Source organism: Falco naumanni, chromosome 3 (genome assembly GCF_017639655.2).
Source record: "Falco naumanni isolate bFalNau1 chromosome 3, bFalNau1.pat, whole genome shotgun sequence".
In the NCBI taxonomy this organism is placed as follows: domain Eukaryota; kingdom Metazoa; phylum Chordata; class Aves; order Falconiformes; family Falconidae; genus Falco; species Falco naumanni.
Genome location: NC_054056.1, coordinates 5,262,360 through 5,281,786, shown reverse-complemented (window position 1 = coordinate 5,281,786; position 19,427 = coordinate 5,262,360). Strand labels below are relative to the sequence as shown.

Below are 19,427 nucleotides of genomic sequence, written 5' to 3'. Positions count from 1 at the left end.
TCCTCTCCCTTTAGCAAGATTTTGGGCTCAATTTCCATTCCAGTTGCTGTGGAGCAGCTTCCCCTGCCTCCCCGCGCGGCTGAGGGGCCGGTCCAGCCGCTGCCCCAGCGCTCGCTTTGTGCCCAGACGCACCGCTCGAAATCCAAATAAAAGACAAAGGAGGGAAGTGCAGCAGAGCCGTGGAAAGCACCACCCCTCCCGGCTGCCTCCATGGGAAGCCGGCGACTCCTCGACATCCCAGGAGTGCTCCGTTTGCCTCCATCAGCGATCGATGGCAGATGGGCAGACTCCGCCGGAGCCCTCGGCGGCTCAGCCTCTCCCCGCGCCGCACATCCACACCGCCGAGGGTGAGAAATACCTTTCAGGGTGCCGAGTCCATCCAGAAACTTCTTGTACTTCTCCAAGTTCATTTTCCAGCCGAGGCCACCTCGCTCCTCAGCCGGGCAGCATCGGGGTGCCCGCAGCCCCCTGCCACCGTCGCCAGCCCCACCGGCCTCGCCGCCCTTTGACCACCCGTCAGCCAGCTGCCGCACAGCCCTCGCGTTTCCTTATTTGATGAAGTGCATTAAAACCTCCCATGGCCAAGGCCACCCCCCTTTTTGCAAATGAGCCCAGCAAGCACCCCGCACCATCAAGGCTCTCGGCATCCCTCACCCCACCCCTCCACACCAGAGGTTTCAGGGATTGTATATCCTGGGGATATTTCCAGCAAGGAGCATGTTCAAGGGGACTGGGAGGGGAAGGAAAAAAATAAAACCCCAACGGGCTTTAAGAGTGGCAGGTGGGAGATGGGGAAATCTGAGTCAATGGGCAGAGCGCAGGGTCCCCATCCTCGGGGGGAAAAGCCACTGTGGTGACTGACTCCGGGCGAAGCCACCAGAGAAATGCCATAAAGTGCTGGAAAAAAGGGGCCAGGTGAGACCCAGGAGTAGGTGGGGGTCTGATCCCCCCCTGCCTCTGCCCCCTCACGCTGGCAGCGAGGCACTTACAAAGCCCCAAAGGCTATTTACTGGTTTTCAAGGAATTTTTGGCAGCAGGAACCAGCCCGGTGTGGTCTGAGCGCCTGCCCCGCTCATCGCTGCCCTTCAGCAGGGCTGATGTCCACCAGGCACGTCCCAGGACTTCTGACAAATCAAATATTAAATAATCATACTCTCATCAGCATCAGCGGTGTTGAAATGTGCTCGTCACGGAAGGCAGATCACACTCTCCCTGTACCACCCCACTGCCTCTCCGGGAAGATCCCAGCAGATTGAGCAAGACCCACCGCACGGTGCAGGATCTGCCCGCCTGGGCTTCGGCACAGCCGGCACCTCCCGGCAGAGCCGTCCTGGCCCACCCGCGCGGCGTTTGAGCTTTGCCGGAGGGAGAGCAGAGCAAGGATGTGCCGCAGGAGCCAAATCACCCCCCAGAAACCAGCGGTGGCAGCTCCCTGCGTCTTGGCGGGGTGAGGAGAGCCCCCTTGTCCACCGGCAGCGGATGCGCCCACCCCCACGGCAAGCAGCATCCCAGGCCAATACCCCCTGTGATCCATAAAAACGTTAATAAAACCAGTTTGGCTCATCCAAGCGAGCCCAGAGGGGGACACAGGACCCCGCAGGCAGACGGACACCTCTCGAGGGACAGACGGACACCGGCGGTATCGCTTTCCTCTGCGAGCGGAGCAAACCCCACGGACCAGTTGCTGCTCGTGCCCCCACCAGCTGTCACGCCTGGGAACTGGGGAGCCAAAAATCACTCCGGGAACTCCGAGGGGGAAACAGGGCCAGGTGGTGAGGTGCCCCCCCGCCCCTCACTCCGATTACACCAGGGCTCTCAGCACCATCCACCGGGGTGGGGTGGGATGGAGGTGACACGCAGAGGACCCGCTGCCATCCAAGGGAGCTGCCCAAGCGCCGGGGACACGCGGGTCTGCCGCAGCCGGGGTGGGGACCCGTTCACCCAGAGAGAGGGAGCCGAGCCCATCGCCGGCGAGCAGCCACATGGAACAGGCTGTGCCAGCCTCCGCCGAGAGCTCCCAGGCAGGATTGGAGCCGGAGGCGCCTGGTGGGCAGCCCTCGCCTGCCAGCACACCGCAGCCCCGGCATCGTGGGGCTACTCCCGCAGACATCCCCCCCCGTGCCTGCTGGCAGAGCCGGGAGCAGAATAAAGTTGTTGTGAGACGCCAAGTTGTCACCACTAAAAATAGCACAATGGAATTTTCCTCTAAAGAAAAAAATATATAAAAAAAAAAAGGAAAAAACCCTGCTTCTTGCTGACAAAGGGGCTGCGAGAGAGAAGCAAGGAACAGCTCCGCGAAGGGGGCACAGGGGACACCATCTCCTTCCTCTCCATCACCCCCCTGCCAGGAGCCAGCTCACGTGGCACGGAGAGCTGAGCCCAGCACGGACAAGTGGGCAGCACCATCAACATCCCCGTTTTATTTATCTCCATCCTTCCTCTTCCCACCTGGCCGAGACAGCCACCAGACACGGCGAGCAAGCAGCTGCTCCAAACCCATACCACCAGGAAGGAGACATGGCCACCCCGGGCAAGCCCCGGTCCCCCCAGCACCCCAGCTGTCCCCCAGCACCCCCCACAGCTTTGTACCTCCAGAGGGATGGGGGTAACCCCGCACACGCAGGGGGGCAGCGCCTCCCTCCTGCCCCACTCCCTAACATGCCACCCAACACCAGAGCAGGTGGGAAGACAGCCCGAGACCCCCGAACCCCACAGCAATGGGGAAAAGGGCAATTCCCTCCCCCCCACCCCGAGGGGGTTAAGGGGAAGCAGGTCTGATGCCACCAGACCCCATCCACAAGCATCCTGGCTCCCCTTCCCTGCTGGGAACGCCAGGAATTCCCAGAGCAGGGAGGACTGCTCCAGCTGGCTCAATCAGCACACCGGGGCTGGGGGGAGTTGGGGGGAGCCGGGGGGAGCCCCCAGCTCCCAGCATGGCCAACACACACCCGGCCAGCCGAGGAATCCCAGCGTCTCCCAGCCCGGCAACTGCCCTCCGCAGCAAGAACGAGAAGCATCCCAAACAGCCGGCGAGGATGAAATATCTCCACGTGCAGCGTCTGGAGCCACTTGCAATAAAACCTCTCGCGCCGTGGCTGTCCCCACCACCCTTTCCCTGGGTCAGCACCCCACGGAGTGGGGGGGTCTGCTCCCCAATGAGCACATGAGTTGGGGGGGATGGCAGGGCACCACGCTGCCCTTCCCCACCATCGCCAGCAGCGGGGCAGAGGCTGTTCGCGTCATGCCAAGGATGTTGGCAGAGCCAGGGCACAGACGTGTGACCCACGGCAGCGAGCCTGGGATGCAGGATGCATTTATTTTAGGAGAGCCTCACCAGCACCACCCTGGCAAGCCCCCAGCAGGGACACGGTGACAGCCACGGCCACGCCAGCTGTCCCAGCATCACTCCTAGTGGTCCTCTATCAACGGAACAGCGCTCAAACCAGGGAGGTGGTGCAGGAGTGCTAATTGATGCTAATCAATCAGGGGGGCAGCATGCGCAGTGCAGGACTGCCAGGCTAGGGAGACAGCCTGGCCCCTCCGCATGGAAAGGAGTTGTTCCCGCTGGATAGTTTTACCAGGACGGCTCTTGTAGCAAAACTGCCCAAGGTCAACGCAAATCTCACTGCCACAGGAGTCCTTGTATACAGTTTCCTGCAGGGAAAAAATAAGCTGCTGGCAAAAGCACTTCTGAAAGGCCACAATGGACCTGAAGATTGATTAATAAAAAACAGGAGAGAACTTTTTGACACAACCAGAGGTCAACGCAAACATCCCACCAGGACCAAGGGACAATTCTGGGGCCACGCAGCAGCAGGGCAGCGGGCTGGGAGGCAGCAAGGGCAGAGCAAGGGCTTGGGAGCAGGACGGGAGCAGGACGGGAGCAGGACGGGAGCAGAGCTCGGTCTGGCCCCAACCAGGTTAGGACTTTGCCCTCGACCCAGGCAGGGGTCTCGGGCACAGCTTGAGGAAGGGGGCAGGGATCCCAGCAGGGCTCAGAGTAAGCAAGAGCAGAGGCTGGGAGAGGAGAAGACCTATGCAGGTGCTGTAGAGGTGCGAAACACAGCACCCATCACCCGTGGGAGGCTGGCAAAGCTTCCCCGGCACGGTCGGAGCAGAGCAGAGGCAGGGAGAGCAGGCGGCCGCTGCAAGCACACGGGCACGGTGCCAGCCCCACGGTCCATGCCGGCAGGCTCGGACTCACCCGAGGGAAACGGAGTCCAAGAGGAAATGAAAAATGGAAATGCAGCGTGTCATGCACAGAAAAACAACAAACGGCACGATTGAGGCCTCGCAGCGCCCAAGCAGCCACTCAGAACTCGCCGGTCCACATCGCTGATAAAGAGGGGAGGGACAGCGGGGCACCCCCGTGCTGCGAGGCCACGGCTGCACGACCGGGCACAAACACACACGCGTGTTCCCCTGACCCGCACACCGACTCCCCACCATCACAGCCCACCCGTGGCTCTGCTCCAACAGGGCGAGGAGCCCCAGCTCCTCACGCTGGGATCAGCATCCCACTGCTCACCCCAAATCTCCCAAACCATCTTGCCCAACAGCAGCACCCCCCCACGCCGCTTCTCCCCTTCCAGGAATCAGGCTTATCTGACACAGAGGCAGGGCACACATCTCAGATCACATCAAAGGACTCGTTTCACCACGGCTGCAGCCAGACATACGCCAAATCTGATCACCCAGCCCCACCACACACCTCAGCAAGCTGATGCTGGAGGATCCCCCTCCCTGGCCCTCAAGCCGGGTGGGATCCATCCAGATGCACAAAACCCTGTGTTATGAGTGCAGAAATGAAACTTCCCAGCTTATTAGCACAAGCATCCTCCGTGTTTTGCTAACGCCGCCGCGCAGGGGACCTCCTCAGCAGTTTCCCTCTCCGAGCTGGAGGCTTTTTGAAGACCCCCAAGCCCCGGCAGCGTGTCCAGCCCCCCCAGACAAGGGCAGCGCCGAGACGTTAAATCTGGAGCTTCCAGCAAGCCTCAAGAAAGACCGCCTGGAAGAAGGAGGGAGAGCTCGAGGTCAGCACCCAGCAGGGATGCTGCAAGCCCCGCCGCTCGGGATGCAGGACAGGGGCTGCGCAGGCAGGGGACCACACTGCCCGCAGTGCCAGCGCCCGCAGGCAGAAGCTGCCAGAAAGCCTCTCTCCTCCCCGTGCCGGGGAGCCCAGCACCCTGCCTCCACCCCCCGCTCTCCCACCACCACCCAGCAGCCGCTCTGCTGGTTCCCACCCCACCCGCAGACTCCGACAGGATGGGAAAGGCGTGAGCAACCTGTCGGGGCGCGGAGAGGAGCCGGTTTCCAGGTCCTGCCCATGGAGCGGTGAAGGTTGGCCACACCGTGGGCGACAGCCACCACCAGCCCCAGAAATTAGGGCTCCCACCGCAGCGCCGCTCACGGTGGGCTGCCGTCCCCACCCCAGGTGTGCCATCACACCCACCACAGCGACCGCCTCGGATGCCCTGCAAACCTCAGCTGGCGGTGCCAGGATCCAGCCACGGCACGGAGCTTCTCCATGGAGCGGGGAAGGGCTGGATTTGAGCTCAGGGAGCGGGGTCCCTTCCAGGGCTCCCCTGGCCGAGCGTGGGGGCCGGGAGGAGCTGTGCTGCTTCCCGGCACCGCTCGGTGCATCCTCCCACTGCCCCATGCAGGAGCCGGCAGCTGGGCTGAGCCCACCGCCCTGGGAACGGCTCACAGCCCCCTATGTGGGACAGATGGATTTTTATCCAGGCAGCTTCTTCCCACCCAGCCTGAGCTCCAGCGCAGCTTCTCCCAGCACCGAGACAGGAGAAACGGAAGACTGAAGCGTGCCGCTGCTTCACATCCCACCATTTATCCGTTTTAAGTGTATATAAAAGGACTTATCACCCTGGTGTTCAAACAACAGTGTCAAGACATTGAAAGTTTAAATAAAACCTCTTTTTTTCTCCTTCCCTCTGGGAGGTTTCTTGCCACTGGCATCAGCCATGGTATGTCCAGGGCAATCTAAACTTAGCCGACACAAGCGAGACGAGCCTGGAAAGGAGGTTGGCCAGGAACCAGCAGACGGAGGTCAAAGACTCCGGTCTCGCCCTGAAGCATGAGCCGGGAAGGAAAAGGCTCCGAGGGGAATGCGTGCAGGCAGTGCTCGGAAGAGGAGCGAGGGAACAGCGCGAGCCCTTTTCAGACGCTCAGCGACGTGCTGGCCGCTGAAACGAGATCAAAGCTTTCCGGCACGGCACCGTACACCGGCGGGAGTCACGCCGCGTCCTGGTGCCTGTGCCATGTCATGGACAGAAAAATAACCTGTATTATTTTATGTACCGCAGATGTGGCCACCTTGCACCGGCACCCACCGCCCCAGCACCCACCGCCCCAGCACCCACCGCCGGCTTTTCGTCCTGGACCAGCAGCACATGGAGAAGCAGCCGGTGTCCCCAGGGCTCAGCCGCGCTCCTGGCTCATTAGCACCAGGACAACGATGGCAACTGCAATTGCATCCGCTGATTTCATGACCAGGGATGCTGGCGGTACTGGGGGAAGCATGTGCCTCTCGGCGAGGTGAGCCCAGCCCAGGAGGCACCGTCGGGTGCTGGGGGTGGTGATGACTCCACCACGAAGGCAGCAGAAAGCCAGCCGAGCGAGGTCGGGTGGATCCTCCCACCTGACAAACCACCAGCTTCATTTCCCTGTTGGCTGAAACAAACACCAGCACCTTCCACCTCGGGCACCCAGTCCAGCCATCCTCAGGGGGAACTGGGGCTCCTGCTGCCTTCTTGAGCTCCCCCTTGCCTCTGGTCCTCACTGTACCAGTGAAGCCAGCAACTCCTGCATGCATCCCCCCCTCCCAAAAAAAAAAAAAAAAAAAAAAAAAAAAAAAAATCAGCATTATCCAGCCTGACAGCTTCCAGCCCAGCTTCCCCCTGGGGCTTGCTCAAGCCAGGGACTCTCCGCTCCGACAGCACCACTTGGCCACCCCCATTCCTGGGTGACGAAGAGGAAGAAGGACTTCTCTCCCCCAGCGAGGAGTCACCACCATGCCATCAGACCCCTCCGTGCTCTTGCAGCCCCCAGAGGCCTCGTGCAGCCTGCTCAGCACTGCCCAGGAACAGCGTTTATCCTTGTGGGATGAAATCCCGGTGGCAGCAGCCCCACATCTGGAGGCAGCCACATGCTGCCAGGCTGGCAGCACCACCCGGCTCAAGGCACCAGGCACCTCCAAGACTCAAGACCCCAGCATCGGGGTCCAAACACCTCTAGTTGCATTTCTTATAGCAGAAAACAAGGCATAAGTAGAAAAAAAGAAGCTTCTTCCGAGATGGGCACGGCCAGGACTGCCACCCACCACTGGGAAGGCTCCAGTCCCAAGAGAGAATGAGTTCAGGTTCATTTATACAAGGGTCCTGCACCTCTCCTGCCCACCCTGGGGTCTCGTGCAGCCCCTGGGAAGATTGTGCCCTCCCTAACAGGCACCAGGTTACTCCAACAAGGTGACAAGCCATCCCGTGCTGTCCCAACCCAAACACGCCAGGCCACGTGCCGGGCAGCACGGAGCAGGCAGAGACGGCACAGAGGGTGGGAAAAAACTTCTCCGACACCACAGCTGCAGGCTCCCACCTCCAAACCCCGAAAAGAGTTAACTGTCAAAACGAAAGGATTTCACCGGGATTGATTAGTTAATGTTTACAGTGCTGTGAAGAGGGAAAGCATGACCTGTGCTCTGAGCAGAGCCCGCAGCGCTGCCTGCACCCTTGCAATGCCGGGTATCCCGAGGGCTGCTCCCGCACAGAGCCACGTGCCCGCTCCCGCTTTCCCAAGGAGGACAGGGAGTGTCAGCACCACGCCAAAACACGATGGGAGGTATACGGCACGGGAATGGAGAGCAGCCCCCAAATGCTGAGCGCCGCTCAGCACGCTGTCACCCAGGGGAGGACGGACCGGGGCTTCCCTTCCTTCCCAGACCCTCTGACCGGTGGCTCTGCCATGCTGGTGGCATCCAGAGAGGTCCCTGAAAACTCTCCTGTCACCCCTGTGCTGCTGCCACCATCCTCACCAGCACCCACAGCAGCAGCGCTGCACGTCCCGGCATGTGCCGTGGCACCGTGATCCAGCGATGAAGCAAGCAGGGCTGGAAGCCGCTCAGCATCGTGCCTCCCCGGCACAGCCCTGGGAAACCGGCCCACTGGCTTCCAACTGGGCCAGACTGGCGAAGGTCTCAGCACCGGAGACTTTCCAGCTGCCAGACTGCTCCGGCCAGCACAACCCGGAGGGTACTGTGCCCCCCGCAGATGCCAGCAGCTGAATGAAACCACGGTCAGGGCAGGCACTGGAGCCTGCACCCCCCACAGATCCCTACCTTGAGCCCCAACCCCTTGCTCAAACACCCCCCTGGGACTGAGGCACAGCACCGTGCAGCACCCAGGACCGGGTCCCCCAGGAGCGTGGAGGGATGCCCCCGCAGCGCCCACGCCAGCTCGCAGCGCTGATGCAAACCTCCTCCCCCAGCACGCCTGGGAGCGGAGCACCGGCACCGCAGTGATGCAGCACACCTACCCGGCACCCTGGCGCAGCTCTCCTCTGCCTAAGGTGGGTGTTTTTATAAAGCAAGAAATGACGGCGATCTGCCAGCTGGTTAACCCCTGCTCGTCAGGGCGGGAGGGTTTGCAGCTCGCTGCGCCGGCGCTGGGACCCTTCCCATGTCACCCATCTCCCTGCCTCCCGACCTGCCCTGGCTTGCTCAACAGCGGAGGCCTTGCTGCTCAGATTGGGGTTTTTAGGCTAATTTTCTAGGAGAAATAGAGCAGGGCTGGAAGGGAAATGCGGGGAGGCATCGGCAATCCCGGCTCCAGCAGCAGCAAGCGTCCTCCTTGCCTTCCGATGGCCTGAGCCGGTGCCACCAGTGCTGGGTCCTGGATGTGGCAGGTACAGGGTGGCCGCCACCAGCAGGACACCCACCTCACGGGGTCTCCCCACGTGGCTCAGTCACATTTCAGTGAAAACTCTCCATTTTTTGCAGGATTAAGAGGGGGAGGGGACGAGCCAGTGGAAAACTTGTTCTGGACAGGAAAAACCAAACCGTTTACAGGAGCTGCGATGGGTAAAAGCAAGGAAGAAACAACACATCCTCCAGCCTGGAGCTCAACGACCCAAACTGGAGGCTTCCACCCAGCCCTGGCAGCACGGGCGGGATATCCCAGGAGGGGTGGGCAGCTGGGAAGGGGTCAAACCAAAAGAAAGGCTCTGTACAGTATAAACACTTATTTCCCCTACACCACACCAGCACCACAAACAAGATCAAACACCACCCAGCAGGGTCATTCCGAGTGGCGACCAGCTCTCTACCACAACCTAGTATAGAAATGAGGTATTCCCTAAAAAGCCCTCCTTCCCGAGGGAACCCAGCCGCTCAGGGAAGGAAACTGAGAGCCGGAGCACGGGGCAGGCAAGGGGGAGCCCAGCCCAGCCCAGCACCGGCAGCCGGTGGTGCTCCAGCTGGACCGGCACATATAGACACTGTAATTTCAATTTCTTTTTTGGAACAAAGCAAAACCGATGCAAACGACAGCTCTTTCCATGCCAGCCGCTGGCACCCGCCGCACCGTTTTCCTCCGCGTCTCCACGCTGAACCCAACTACATCAAAGGGGCTTTTTATTAACAAAAGTTTCTCAAGTACTTGGACAAGCCCGAGTCACGTTATCCAGCGCCTTTCCAAGGCACCCGAAGAGGCTTTTATTCCCCGCTCCCTGTGAAAGAGGAGGGAGGCTGCGCGTTTCTCCCACCTCTGGGAGGTTTGAGTGGCACCCCCTGAATCGGGGAGCCAGGGAATCCATTATTCCCCTTTCTCCGCAGGCAAAAAGGAAAAGGAAACGGGCGCCGCGAGCGCCTGGCTCCTCTCGACTCAACCATCCGCATTTTAAAGAGACTTGGCTGCTAAACTTACACAACGGAGCCCCGGGAGCCCTGTGGGGCTGAAATCTGGGCTCCAAGACAAGTCTATCGCTGCAGCGAGGAGAGAAAAAATAAAAATCAGAATGGAAACAGACGCAACTCCCAGAGACAAGCCACTGACATCAAAACTGCACACTCACTGCCGGTACCGACACCTGCACAGCCACCGACACGGCGGCCCCGCGGCACTGCCCGGCTGTGGCTTGCGGAGAGGGGTCCAGCCCCATGGGGGGCTGCGGGGACACCGGGGCAGCCGCAGCAGGGATGGGGTACGGCAGGTCCCCACGTACCTTACAGCACCCCAGGGTATGGGCACAGCGGTGATGGGTGGTGCGGTGGGCTGGGTGGCAAGGCAGGGGGCTGGGACCTTGGGTGCCCCACGCCGGGAACACAGGGGGCTCCGGGCACCCCACGCCAGGGACACAGGAGACACTCATCCCACGGGCACCCCAGGCAGTTCAGATATGGGGACACACGGCCTCCTGGCACCCCACACCAGGGACACCAGAGACACTCAGGCACCCCACGCAGGGGACACCCAGGGCACTGTCCCCTTGGGGAACCCATGCAGGGGACACCCGGGACACTCAGGCACCCCATGCAGGGGACAACGAGGCACCCCACGCAGGGGACACCTGGGACATCGCCCCCTCGGGCACCCCACGCAAGGGGACACCTGGGGCACTCGGGCACCCCACGCAGGGGACACCCGGGGCACTCGGGCACCCCACGCAGGGGACACCCGGGGCATTGCCCCCTCGGGCACCCCACGCAGGGGACACCCGGGGCATTGCCCCCTCGGGCACCCCACGCAGGGGACGCTCACCCCAACCTCCCCGCCCAGGCCGGGCGCACGGGCACAGGGACGGCGCCGGGCTCAGGCCCCACCGCGGGCCCGGCCGGCCCCGGTACCTTTGTAGCGCTCCAGCACGTCCTCGTAGGCCTGGACGAACTCCTTCTCCTGGCTGCGGTTGGCCGGGAGCAGCCCCGGCACGTACCCGGCCATGGCGGCCTTTGTGCCGGCGGCCTCCGTGCAGCTGCCGGCGCGGCGGCCAGGGCCGGTCTGTGCCCGGAGCGCTTCCGCCCGCGCCGCCGCCCGCCGCCCGCCCCGCCCCACACCGGAGGCCACGCCCACCCCGCCGGTCACGCCCATCCCGCCGGTCACGCCCCCGGGCACCCGCCCCGGCCCCGCCGCGACCCCTAGCGGCGGCGCGGGGCAGCCCCGGGTGGGAGGGGTGGGGCCAGCGGGGTCCCCCGGGGCGACACCGGGAGATGGCACCGCCCCGCAGGGCTGCCCAGTGCTGCAGCCCAGTGCAGCCCAGTATCGCTCAGTGCCACCCAGTGCAGCCCCGAGTGCTGCACCCCAGTGCAGCCCAGTGCATCCCAATGTCACTCAGTGCCACCCAGTGCAGCACCCCAGTGCTGCCCAGTGTAGCCCAGTGTCACCCAGTGCCACCCAGTGCTGCCCACTGCATCCTAGTGCATCCCAGCGCTGCCCAGTGCATCCCAGTAACACCCAGTGCATCCCAGCGCGCCCAGAGCACTGCAGCTTAGTACATCCCAGTGTGCACAGTGCAGCTCAGCACCACCCAGTGCAGCCCAGTACACTCAGAGCGCTGCAGCCCAGTGCAGCCCAGCACCTCCCAGCACAAGGGCATTACCTCCCAGCGTACCCCAGTGCACTCTGTGCAACCAAAGCACTGCTTCCCACTGTGCCCACACCACTGCATCCTGGTGCAGCCCAGTGCATCCCAGTGAGCCCAGAGCACTGCATCCCAGTGAGCCCGGGGCACTGCATCCCAGTGCATCCCAGCGCACCCAGAGCACTGCAACCCAGTGAGCCCGGGGCACTGCATCCCAGTGCATCCCAGCGCACCCAGAGCACTGCAGCCCAGTGCTCCTCAGTGCACCCAAGCAGGGGGACACCCCAGCTGCCCCCAGCCCCCCCACCCACCAGGCTAGGGGCCCCACTCCTGCCCCACACCCGCTGCAGCCCCCAGCCCCCAAGCATGGGACTCCGCACCCCCCCCGCCAGCAGCAAAGCGGGCGGGGGGCCACCAGCCCCATGGGCCCCCCAGCAGTGACCCCGGCTGGAGCTGGGCACGGGCCATGAACAGGGGCAGCCCCACATTGCCCCATCCCCACGTTTCAGCCAGGGGGTGCCCCACGCCATGCACCCCCCCATCAAAATAACCCCACGGGGTCTTTCAGCCCAGGGGAGGGTGGGATGGGGCACGGGGCGGGGGGGTGGGGTGAACGGACACGCTCTGCTCCAGCTTTGCAGAACCTTCTATTCCAGGCAGGGTTTGGCAGGGATTTACCTCCTGGGGTGTTCTCAGTGGGAGAGGGGGGGCTCAGCCCCCCACCTCTGGGTCTCCTGTGTCAGCGTCTGCCCCCTGGCCCTGCAGCCTCCCACCAGGATGGGAACGGGGTGCAGGGGGTACATGGAGAGTGCCAGGCTGGGGGGCTGGCGCCGGGGGGGGGCTCAGCATCACCTTAGGGGGGGCTTTGGAAGGGGTGGGAAGACCCCACCAAGAGGCACAGTGGAGCCAGGGCAAACCCCATGGGGCAATGGGGATGGGGTGCAGAGCCAAACCTGCCTGGCACCCCCATATCCACCAGGAACCCCCCTTGTCCCCACCCCCCTCCCCCAACAGAGCCCACCCAGCAATTCTGCATGGCAGAGCGACCCCCCCCCTCCAAAACAGGGGGTGAGGGTGGCTGTCCCCATGCCAGGGGCCACCCCTGTCCCCCAGCACCGAACCCCCCGCTCAGCCCACAGGGCGCCCCCTCACCCCCACCCAAGGCCGGATCCCCAACCCCCTCCCCTGGCAGCCGGGGCAAATCCCGGCCTTTTTTGGCCACTACAAGATGTTGCTTTTTCACCCGGGCTGCACCGTTTCCATGGCAACCCGAGGGCCAGGCTCCGCCAGCTGGGTAACCATGGCAACGAGAAAAGCCCCATCCCGTTCAGCCCAGACATCATGTGTCTCCCCATCATCACCCAGGGGCCCCCCAAACCTCCCGCTGGCACCCCGGGGTGGGGGGGCTGCACCCCACATCCCTCCGGACCATGGCGAGGGGTCACCGGTGGCAGCCACCATCACCCTCTTCCTCCTGCAGCCCCCAGCCCGGGGGGAGGGGGGGGGGTGTGTGTACACAAATCCCCTCACCCCAGCTTTGGAGGCATCTCCCCTTCCCCATAATGCCTTAATGAGGAAAAGTAATTAACGGGTGCGGTTGCATCCCGGCAGTGCCGGTGGGGAGGAGGGTTCCAATGCGGGCGACCACGCCGGCGCAGCGGCCTCGTGGCAGCGCTGCCTTTGTGCCCCGCGGTGCTGAGTCGGTGCTGAGCATCCCACCGGGCACTGCTGCCTGGGATGCGGCTCCTCCGGCTCTGCCCACGCACGGGGTCCTGCCGAGGCCGGGGCTGGCGACATCCATCTGACCCAAAAACGTGTTCCCAGGGAACGGGGAAATCGGCGGCGGGCAGCTGGCACCGGGAGCGCTGCCCAAATCCTGCCCCGGCCCCACGCACGTTTCTGCTCCCAGGGCGGCGGAGAATGGGGGGGTTTGTCCCCGTGTCCCTCCCTCCGCTCAGCCACCGCGGCCTCCGCCAGCGGCTCCAGCCACGCTCCGGCACGACAAAGGGCTCCCAGGAGCCTTCGCACACAGCCCCAGCGCGGCCCTCGGAGACCCCCGTGACACCGGCCTGCTGCCTGTCACCCGCTCACCCCTGGCCCCCTGGCACATCCTGCACCAGCACCACCCAGCATGGCACCAGCACCACCCAGCATGGCACCAGCAGCACCCCAGCACCAACACAGCACTTCACCAGCATCTCCTCAGCCCAGCACCAGTATCACCCCAACACCACAACAGCACCACCCCAGCACGGCACCAGCATCAGCCCAGCACCACCCTAACACTGCACCAGCACCACCACTCCAGCACCACCCTAACACCACACCAGCAGCGCTCCAGCATCATCCTAACACCCCACCAGCATTACAACAGCACCGCATCAGCATCACCCCAGCACCGCATCAGCATCACCCCAGCACCGCCACCCCAGCACCCCAGAACCTCACCAGCACCCCACCAGCACCACCCCAGCACCGCCACCCCAGCACCCCAGAACCTCACCAGCACCCCAGCAGCACCACCCCAGCACCACTCCAGCCCTGCAACAGCATCACTCCAGCACCACCACACCAGCACCCCAGCATCACCCCAGCATCACCCCAGCACCCCACCAGCAGAATGTGACCCCTGGCAGGACCAAGTGCAAACCAGGTTCAGGATGAGAGAGCCTTTTCTCCCAAAAGCGGCCCCCGCCCCCCAGCCACCATCCTCACCCTCTGCCAAGCGGCTGGAGCGAGACAGAGCGACGCGGGGCCAAGGGCCAGACTCTGACCCCCCACGTCCCGCTCCCCCTCTGCCTCCCCCTGCCACTGCCCTCCAGGGAGATGCCAACAAAGCAGGGAACAGCTCCAGAGGCTGCCTGGGGACCCAGCGCAGCACTCGTGGTGCCAAAGGTGCTGGCACCGAGGAGCCTGGCGGAGGGAGCAGCGTGTCCCAGCCCCCCGCACCGCGGCACTGGAACCTCCTGCAAGGTCCCTACAGGCACGTCCCCTCCCTGGGCACAGCCACATGCTCCTTTCCTTGGCTCTGATGGCCAGAAGGGATGCAGATACTGTGTCTATATATGTATATATGCACCCCCACACCCGTGTGTCCCCCCAAAACCAGCTAATGCTCCCGCACCACCTCCGCAAGGTCCACAGCCGGGTGCAGGACAGGACTCCCCAGCCCTGCACGATGCCCAGGCTCCATCCCCATCGCTGGGCTGGGTCCCTGGTGCCCCTTCCCAGGGTCCCAAGAATCTGAGCCCCATCACCAGGCACACTGAGAGGTGTCAGCTCCCCCACGACACATCCTGCCAGTCCTGAGTCCCCAGCCCAGTCCCTGAGCCCTGTGGCAGGTACCAGGCACCGGGGCGGCCGGCACACTGCCGACAGCCCCGCTGAATAATGCAAGGATCTGAATCAATATTACAGCTCATTTTCCAACCTGGTGACACAAAACTGTCTCCAAACTCTTTCTTCCCAGCTCAGCACTGTCTAGCTGCACCTCACGAGTTATTTTTAATGGGGAATCTGCATGAGACCGGATTTTGTGACATCCCCCTGCCTTTAATCATGGGCTGCATCCAGCCAGCATGACGACAAGCGCTCGGCATCCCGGGCAGAGGGGGAGAAACACAGCTGGGGAAATGGCTGTGCCTCAGCAGGGTCCGGCCTCGGGGCGCAGGAGGGTGCTCAGCACCCAGCAGGATGGGGCTTTCGAGGCAGAGCTGGCCCATGAGCTGTAATGGGTATAGTGGGGCCCCAGTAGCCCGGTCATCTCCCAGCCCTCGGCAGTGCTGGCATTCGGGGCAGGGCCAGCCGCACCCTGCACATTTGCTTCCCCCAGCCCCAGACAGCGTGTTTCCAAGAACCATCATTTGAATCAACTGGTTCTTCCTGCCCCAAGACGCCCGTGAGCCAGGACGGCACAACCCGGCGAGCGGCACCACGGCACGGCCAGAGCCCCGCGCAGGGCAGGCAGGGAGAGCAGGCAGCCACCATCCCGCTGCTGCTCCTGCCCTGGTGGCACCTGCCCGTGTGCAGACACACACAGGGGGCCGGGGACCCCCCAGCTCCCAGCCTGAGTCCCGGCAGGGTGCTGAGCCCAGTGCCAGGGCTGGGTTGCCAAGGGCTGGCAGGGGCTGGCAGGGCAGAGAGGCGCCTCGGGAGCTCACCGCCCTTGCGCACGCCCCTGCCAGCAAGATGAAAGCCAGGCCTTGGGGTTCCCTTGGGGTGACAGCCGGGAACAGCCCAGCCAGGGCTTGGTGGGGACCCCTCAGCACGGCCCCGAACCCCCGTTTCCTCTGGCAGGGGCAGATCAAAGGCCCCCAGGGTGTGGGGAGAAGGGGCCAGACCCCAGCAGCACAGATCAAAGCCCCCGATGGTTGTTTGTCCCGGCTGAAGAAGCAAAATCCGAAGAAAATCTGGGCTCCGGTGCCTGGGGCCATCACCTTACGCAGAGCTCCTCCATCCTCCCTCCCCGCCATCAGCCATGGTGGGTCCATCCCTGTCTTCCTGTCTTTGTCTCTCCTCCCCATCCCTGTCCCTTCCGCCGGGGTGTGACAGCAGCCGGCGGCAGCATCGTGGCGAGGGGAGGCGTGGGGCAGTGTCCCCTCGGCGATGCAGCAGTGTGGGGCTGCCAGGGCGTCCCTGTGACCGCAGCGATGGGGCTGGGCACCACCACGGCGAATGAGCAGCCCCAGCTCCATCAGCCGGGCGGGAATCACAAGCCTCCCAGGGCAAATTCCTCCCTGGAGTCTGGCCAAGGGCATTGTTCCACCAAGGAGCCATTTAGTCCTTAATTAGACATTTTAATGTCACCCCACCTGAGTGTTGGAGGTGCCCAGTCATCCCTTAACCCCAGCGTGCTGACAGTCCAAACAACCCAGGGCAAACCCTGCCTGGACAGGACAAAGCCATCGCAGAGCCACCCACCCACCCCAGCCCTCGGCCACCAAAGGCCACCCACATCCATCCCTGCCCTCGCTATCCCATCCACCCCCATCCTTGGGGAGCAGCAGGGTACAGGGATGACCCCAAGACCATCTCAGCCACCGCGGGAGGAGCCCGGGGAGCCTCGTCTGCCCGTCCCCGGGGGGACTCACTGCACGACAGGGCGCTGCCTTACCTGCAACCCTGACGACAGCCCTCTCGGCCGGGTCCAGCACCGAGTCCTGGCTCTTCCTCTTCCTCTGCTCGTGGAGGGGTAAATTCCAGGGCAAGGTGTCCCCGGGGGGGCAGGGGGAGAGGCTGCCCGAGCGCTCGCTGCGGTAGGAGCGCTCGCTTCGGCAGGACCGCTCGCTCCGGCAGGACCGCTCGCTGAGCGTCTCCTCGTCGGAGGACGACATGGCCCACAGCGCGGGCAGGAGGGCGGGCAGGACGTCCCCACGGGCAGCAGCCTGCGGAAGGAGCAAAAGGGCGGGTGATGCCGGGTGATGCCGGGTGATGCCGGGCCGCCAGCCGTGGCTCCCTCCCTGCCACAGGTGCGGGGGGTGATGGAGAAGGGACCACCGCACCACAGACGTCTCTGCCCTCACGCCTGTGCCCAAGCACCCTCCTGGGCAGGTGAATCAGCCCTCCCAGAGCTCCTAAACGCAGCCTCAGTTTCCCCCTTGCTGGTCTGATGGCCAGGGCTCCTGAGGACAGGGGTGGTGGCACGGCCACCCCTCCACCAGCAAAGCTCACGCTGGCACCCCCGGCACCGTCTCACTCCCCCAAAGCAAAGCCCAACCTTTTGGGTTCGATTTCTTTGTGCTCAGTACAAGAAGCCACGGGATCGGCGCTGCCCTTTGTACCTGCAGTTTTGCCCTTCTCAGACTGGGAACAGTTTTAAAAAATCCTATGAATCGCGGTCGGGGAAAATGGTAGGGCTTTCTGGAGCACACAGGGAGCGAGCTGTGCTGCGTACACACGCCGGGCAAATAAGCACCTTGCATGAGACATATTTAAAATAATTCTCATTGTGTCCTCTAGCTCGCCCAGGAAAAATGCACATGAAATGATAGAGACTCCTACAACCGCCGTGCCGCGGCAGAGGAGCCGCCTCCATCGCGCCGAGCCTTTCCTTATTATCATCATTTAATGAGCAAAACATGAACAAAGAAACCCAAAAAAAACATTGCAAGAAAGGGAGAAAGGATTCCATGAGTCATTCACCCCCCATGGAAAAGCTGCAAAAAATGAATCGCGGCCCAAAGCCGCATCTCCCCCGGCAGCCCCGACACCCGCACCGAGGGGCTCGGCCCCCGCCCTGGTTTTGAGGGGCCGGTGGGTGCGGGGGCTGCGGCTCCGGGGGGGGCCCCTGTGCCCGGGGAGAGGCAGGGCCGGGGGCTGCGGGGACTGCGGGGGCTGCAGCCCGGCTTTGCGGCGCGGGCAGGGGGTGCAGCAGGTGCGGGAGGCAGCGGGGTGCGGGCACGGCGCTGCGGGGGCGCACGGGGCTGGCCTGGTCGTCCCCCCCGGGTCCTGCCCCCCGGTCCTACCCCGCCCCCCCCCCTCCCTCCCGGACGGCATCCTCCGGTGCCCGCAGCCTCAGCCCAGCCCCGGAGGCGGCCGCCCCCCTCCCCGGTCCAGCCCCATCCCCAGCCCCATCCGCCGCCTCTCCCCGCTCCATCCCCGCTCCATCCCCCGCTCATCTCCTGCTCTTCCCCGGCCCTTCCCCGCTCCATCCGCCGCCCTCCCCCCGCTCCCCCCCTCGGCGCGCACCCCCCCTGCCCGCAGCCCCGGTGCCGCTCACCCCCCGCCGCCGCTCCGGCCCCGCTCCCGGCGGCTCGGCGCGAGCAGGACGCGGCGCTCCCGGGCCCGCAGCCGCTCCCGGGCCCGGCCGTGCGCTCCCGGTGCCGCCGTTCCCGGCCCGGCCGTGCGCTCCCGGTCCCGCTGTTCCCGGCCCCGCCGTGCGCTCCCGCCGCCGCGGCGCCTCCCCCGGCCCGGCCCTGCCCACCGGGGCGGCACGGAGCGGCGGGGGGGTCCCGGCCGCCTCCCGCCCCGCGCAGCTCCGGGGACCGGCCCCGGCGCCCGCCCCCGGTACCCGCCCCGGCCCGGCCCCCCTCCCCCCCCCCCCCCCACCTACGGGCTCCCCCAGACCCACCTTGCGCCCCCCAACCTCCCCAGGCACCCCGATGCCCACCACCTCCGCGGGTTGCCCCTACCCCACCTGCCCCCCCACCGCACAGGGGGGCCCCCCCAAACCACCCAGAAGCCCCCCCCCCCCCCGCCGGGCACCCCCAGTTCCCCCATCCCCTGGATCCCCCCAGGCCCAGGGTGACCAGAGCACCCATGGTCGGGGCCAGCACGGGTGGTGGGGAGCTCAGAGCGGGGGACCCAGCAGGGTGCGGGGGGGTCCTGAGCAGGGATTGGGGTGGTAAGGGCTGGGGGGGGGGGGGCGTGTGGGGCGCCGGGCCTCACCTGCGGGGCAGGGGGGCATCCCAGCCGTGGGGCGGGCAGGGTCACCAGCAGCAGCCCGAAGGGGTGGCGGAGCTGCAGGACAGCCCCAGCCACCTGGCAGGAGCGGAGCAGGATAAACCGCTCCGGCTGACGGCAGATCCAGCCGCCCCGCACCGATGGCGGGACCCAGCGAGCGGTGGTGCCGTGCCATGGCCCCCGGCCAGCGCGGCTGCTCCCGCGGCGGCGCACGTGGCTGGGCCAAGCCCGTCGCCCCAGTCCCCCCGGGGTCTCGGCGCAGCCGGCTGCCCCACGGGGATCTCTCCCTTGCCAGTTTTCAGATCTCATCCCAACACGTCCCTCGGCTTCCCGACGGCTGTTTCCCCGAGTAGCTCCAGCCAAGGGGGTGGAACGCGGTGGAGGGACACGGCGTGGGGTGTGGTGACACTGTGCTCTCGGACATTTGGGACGTGGCCGTAAGA

At 64.6% G+C, this 19,427-nt stretch overlaps 1 protein-coding gene across 1 annotated transcript in view; it reads right to left on the bottom strand.

Annotated features, from left to right (window-relative positions):
- The window catches only part of MACF1 (microtubule actin crosslinking factor 1), a 147,347-nt gene extending 130,415 nt beyond the window's left edge, over positions 1-16,932 (bottom strand). The window contains 1 exon segment of the mRNA XM_040587703.1: positions 16,697-16,932. Within this exon segment, the coding sequence (XP_040443637.1) occupies positions 16,697-16,916 (220 nt within the window). The 5' untranslated portion in view covers positions 16,917-16,932.
- Between the last annotated feature and the right edge of the window lie 2,495 nt (positions 16,933-19,427).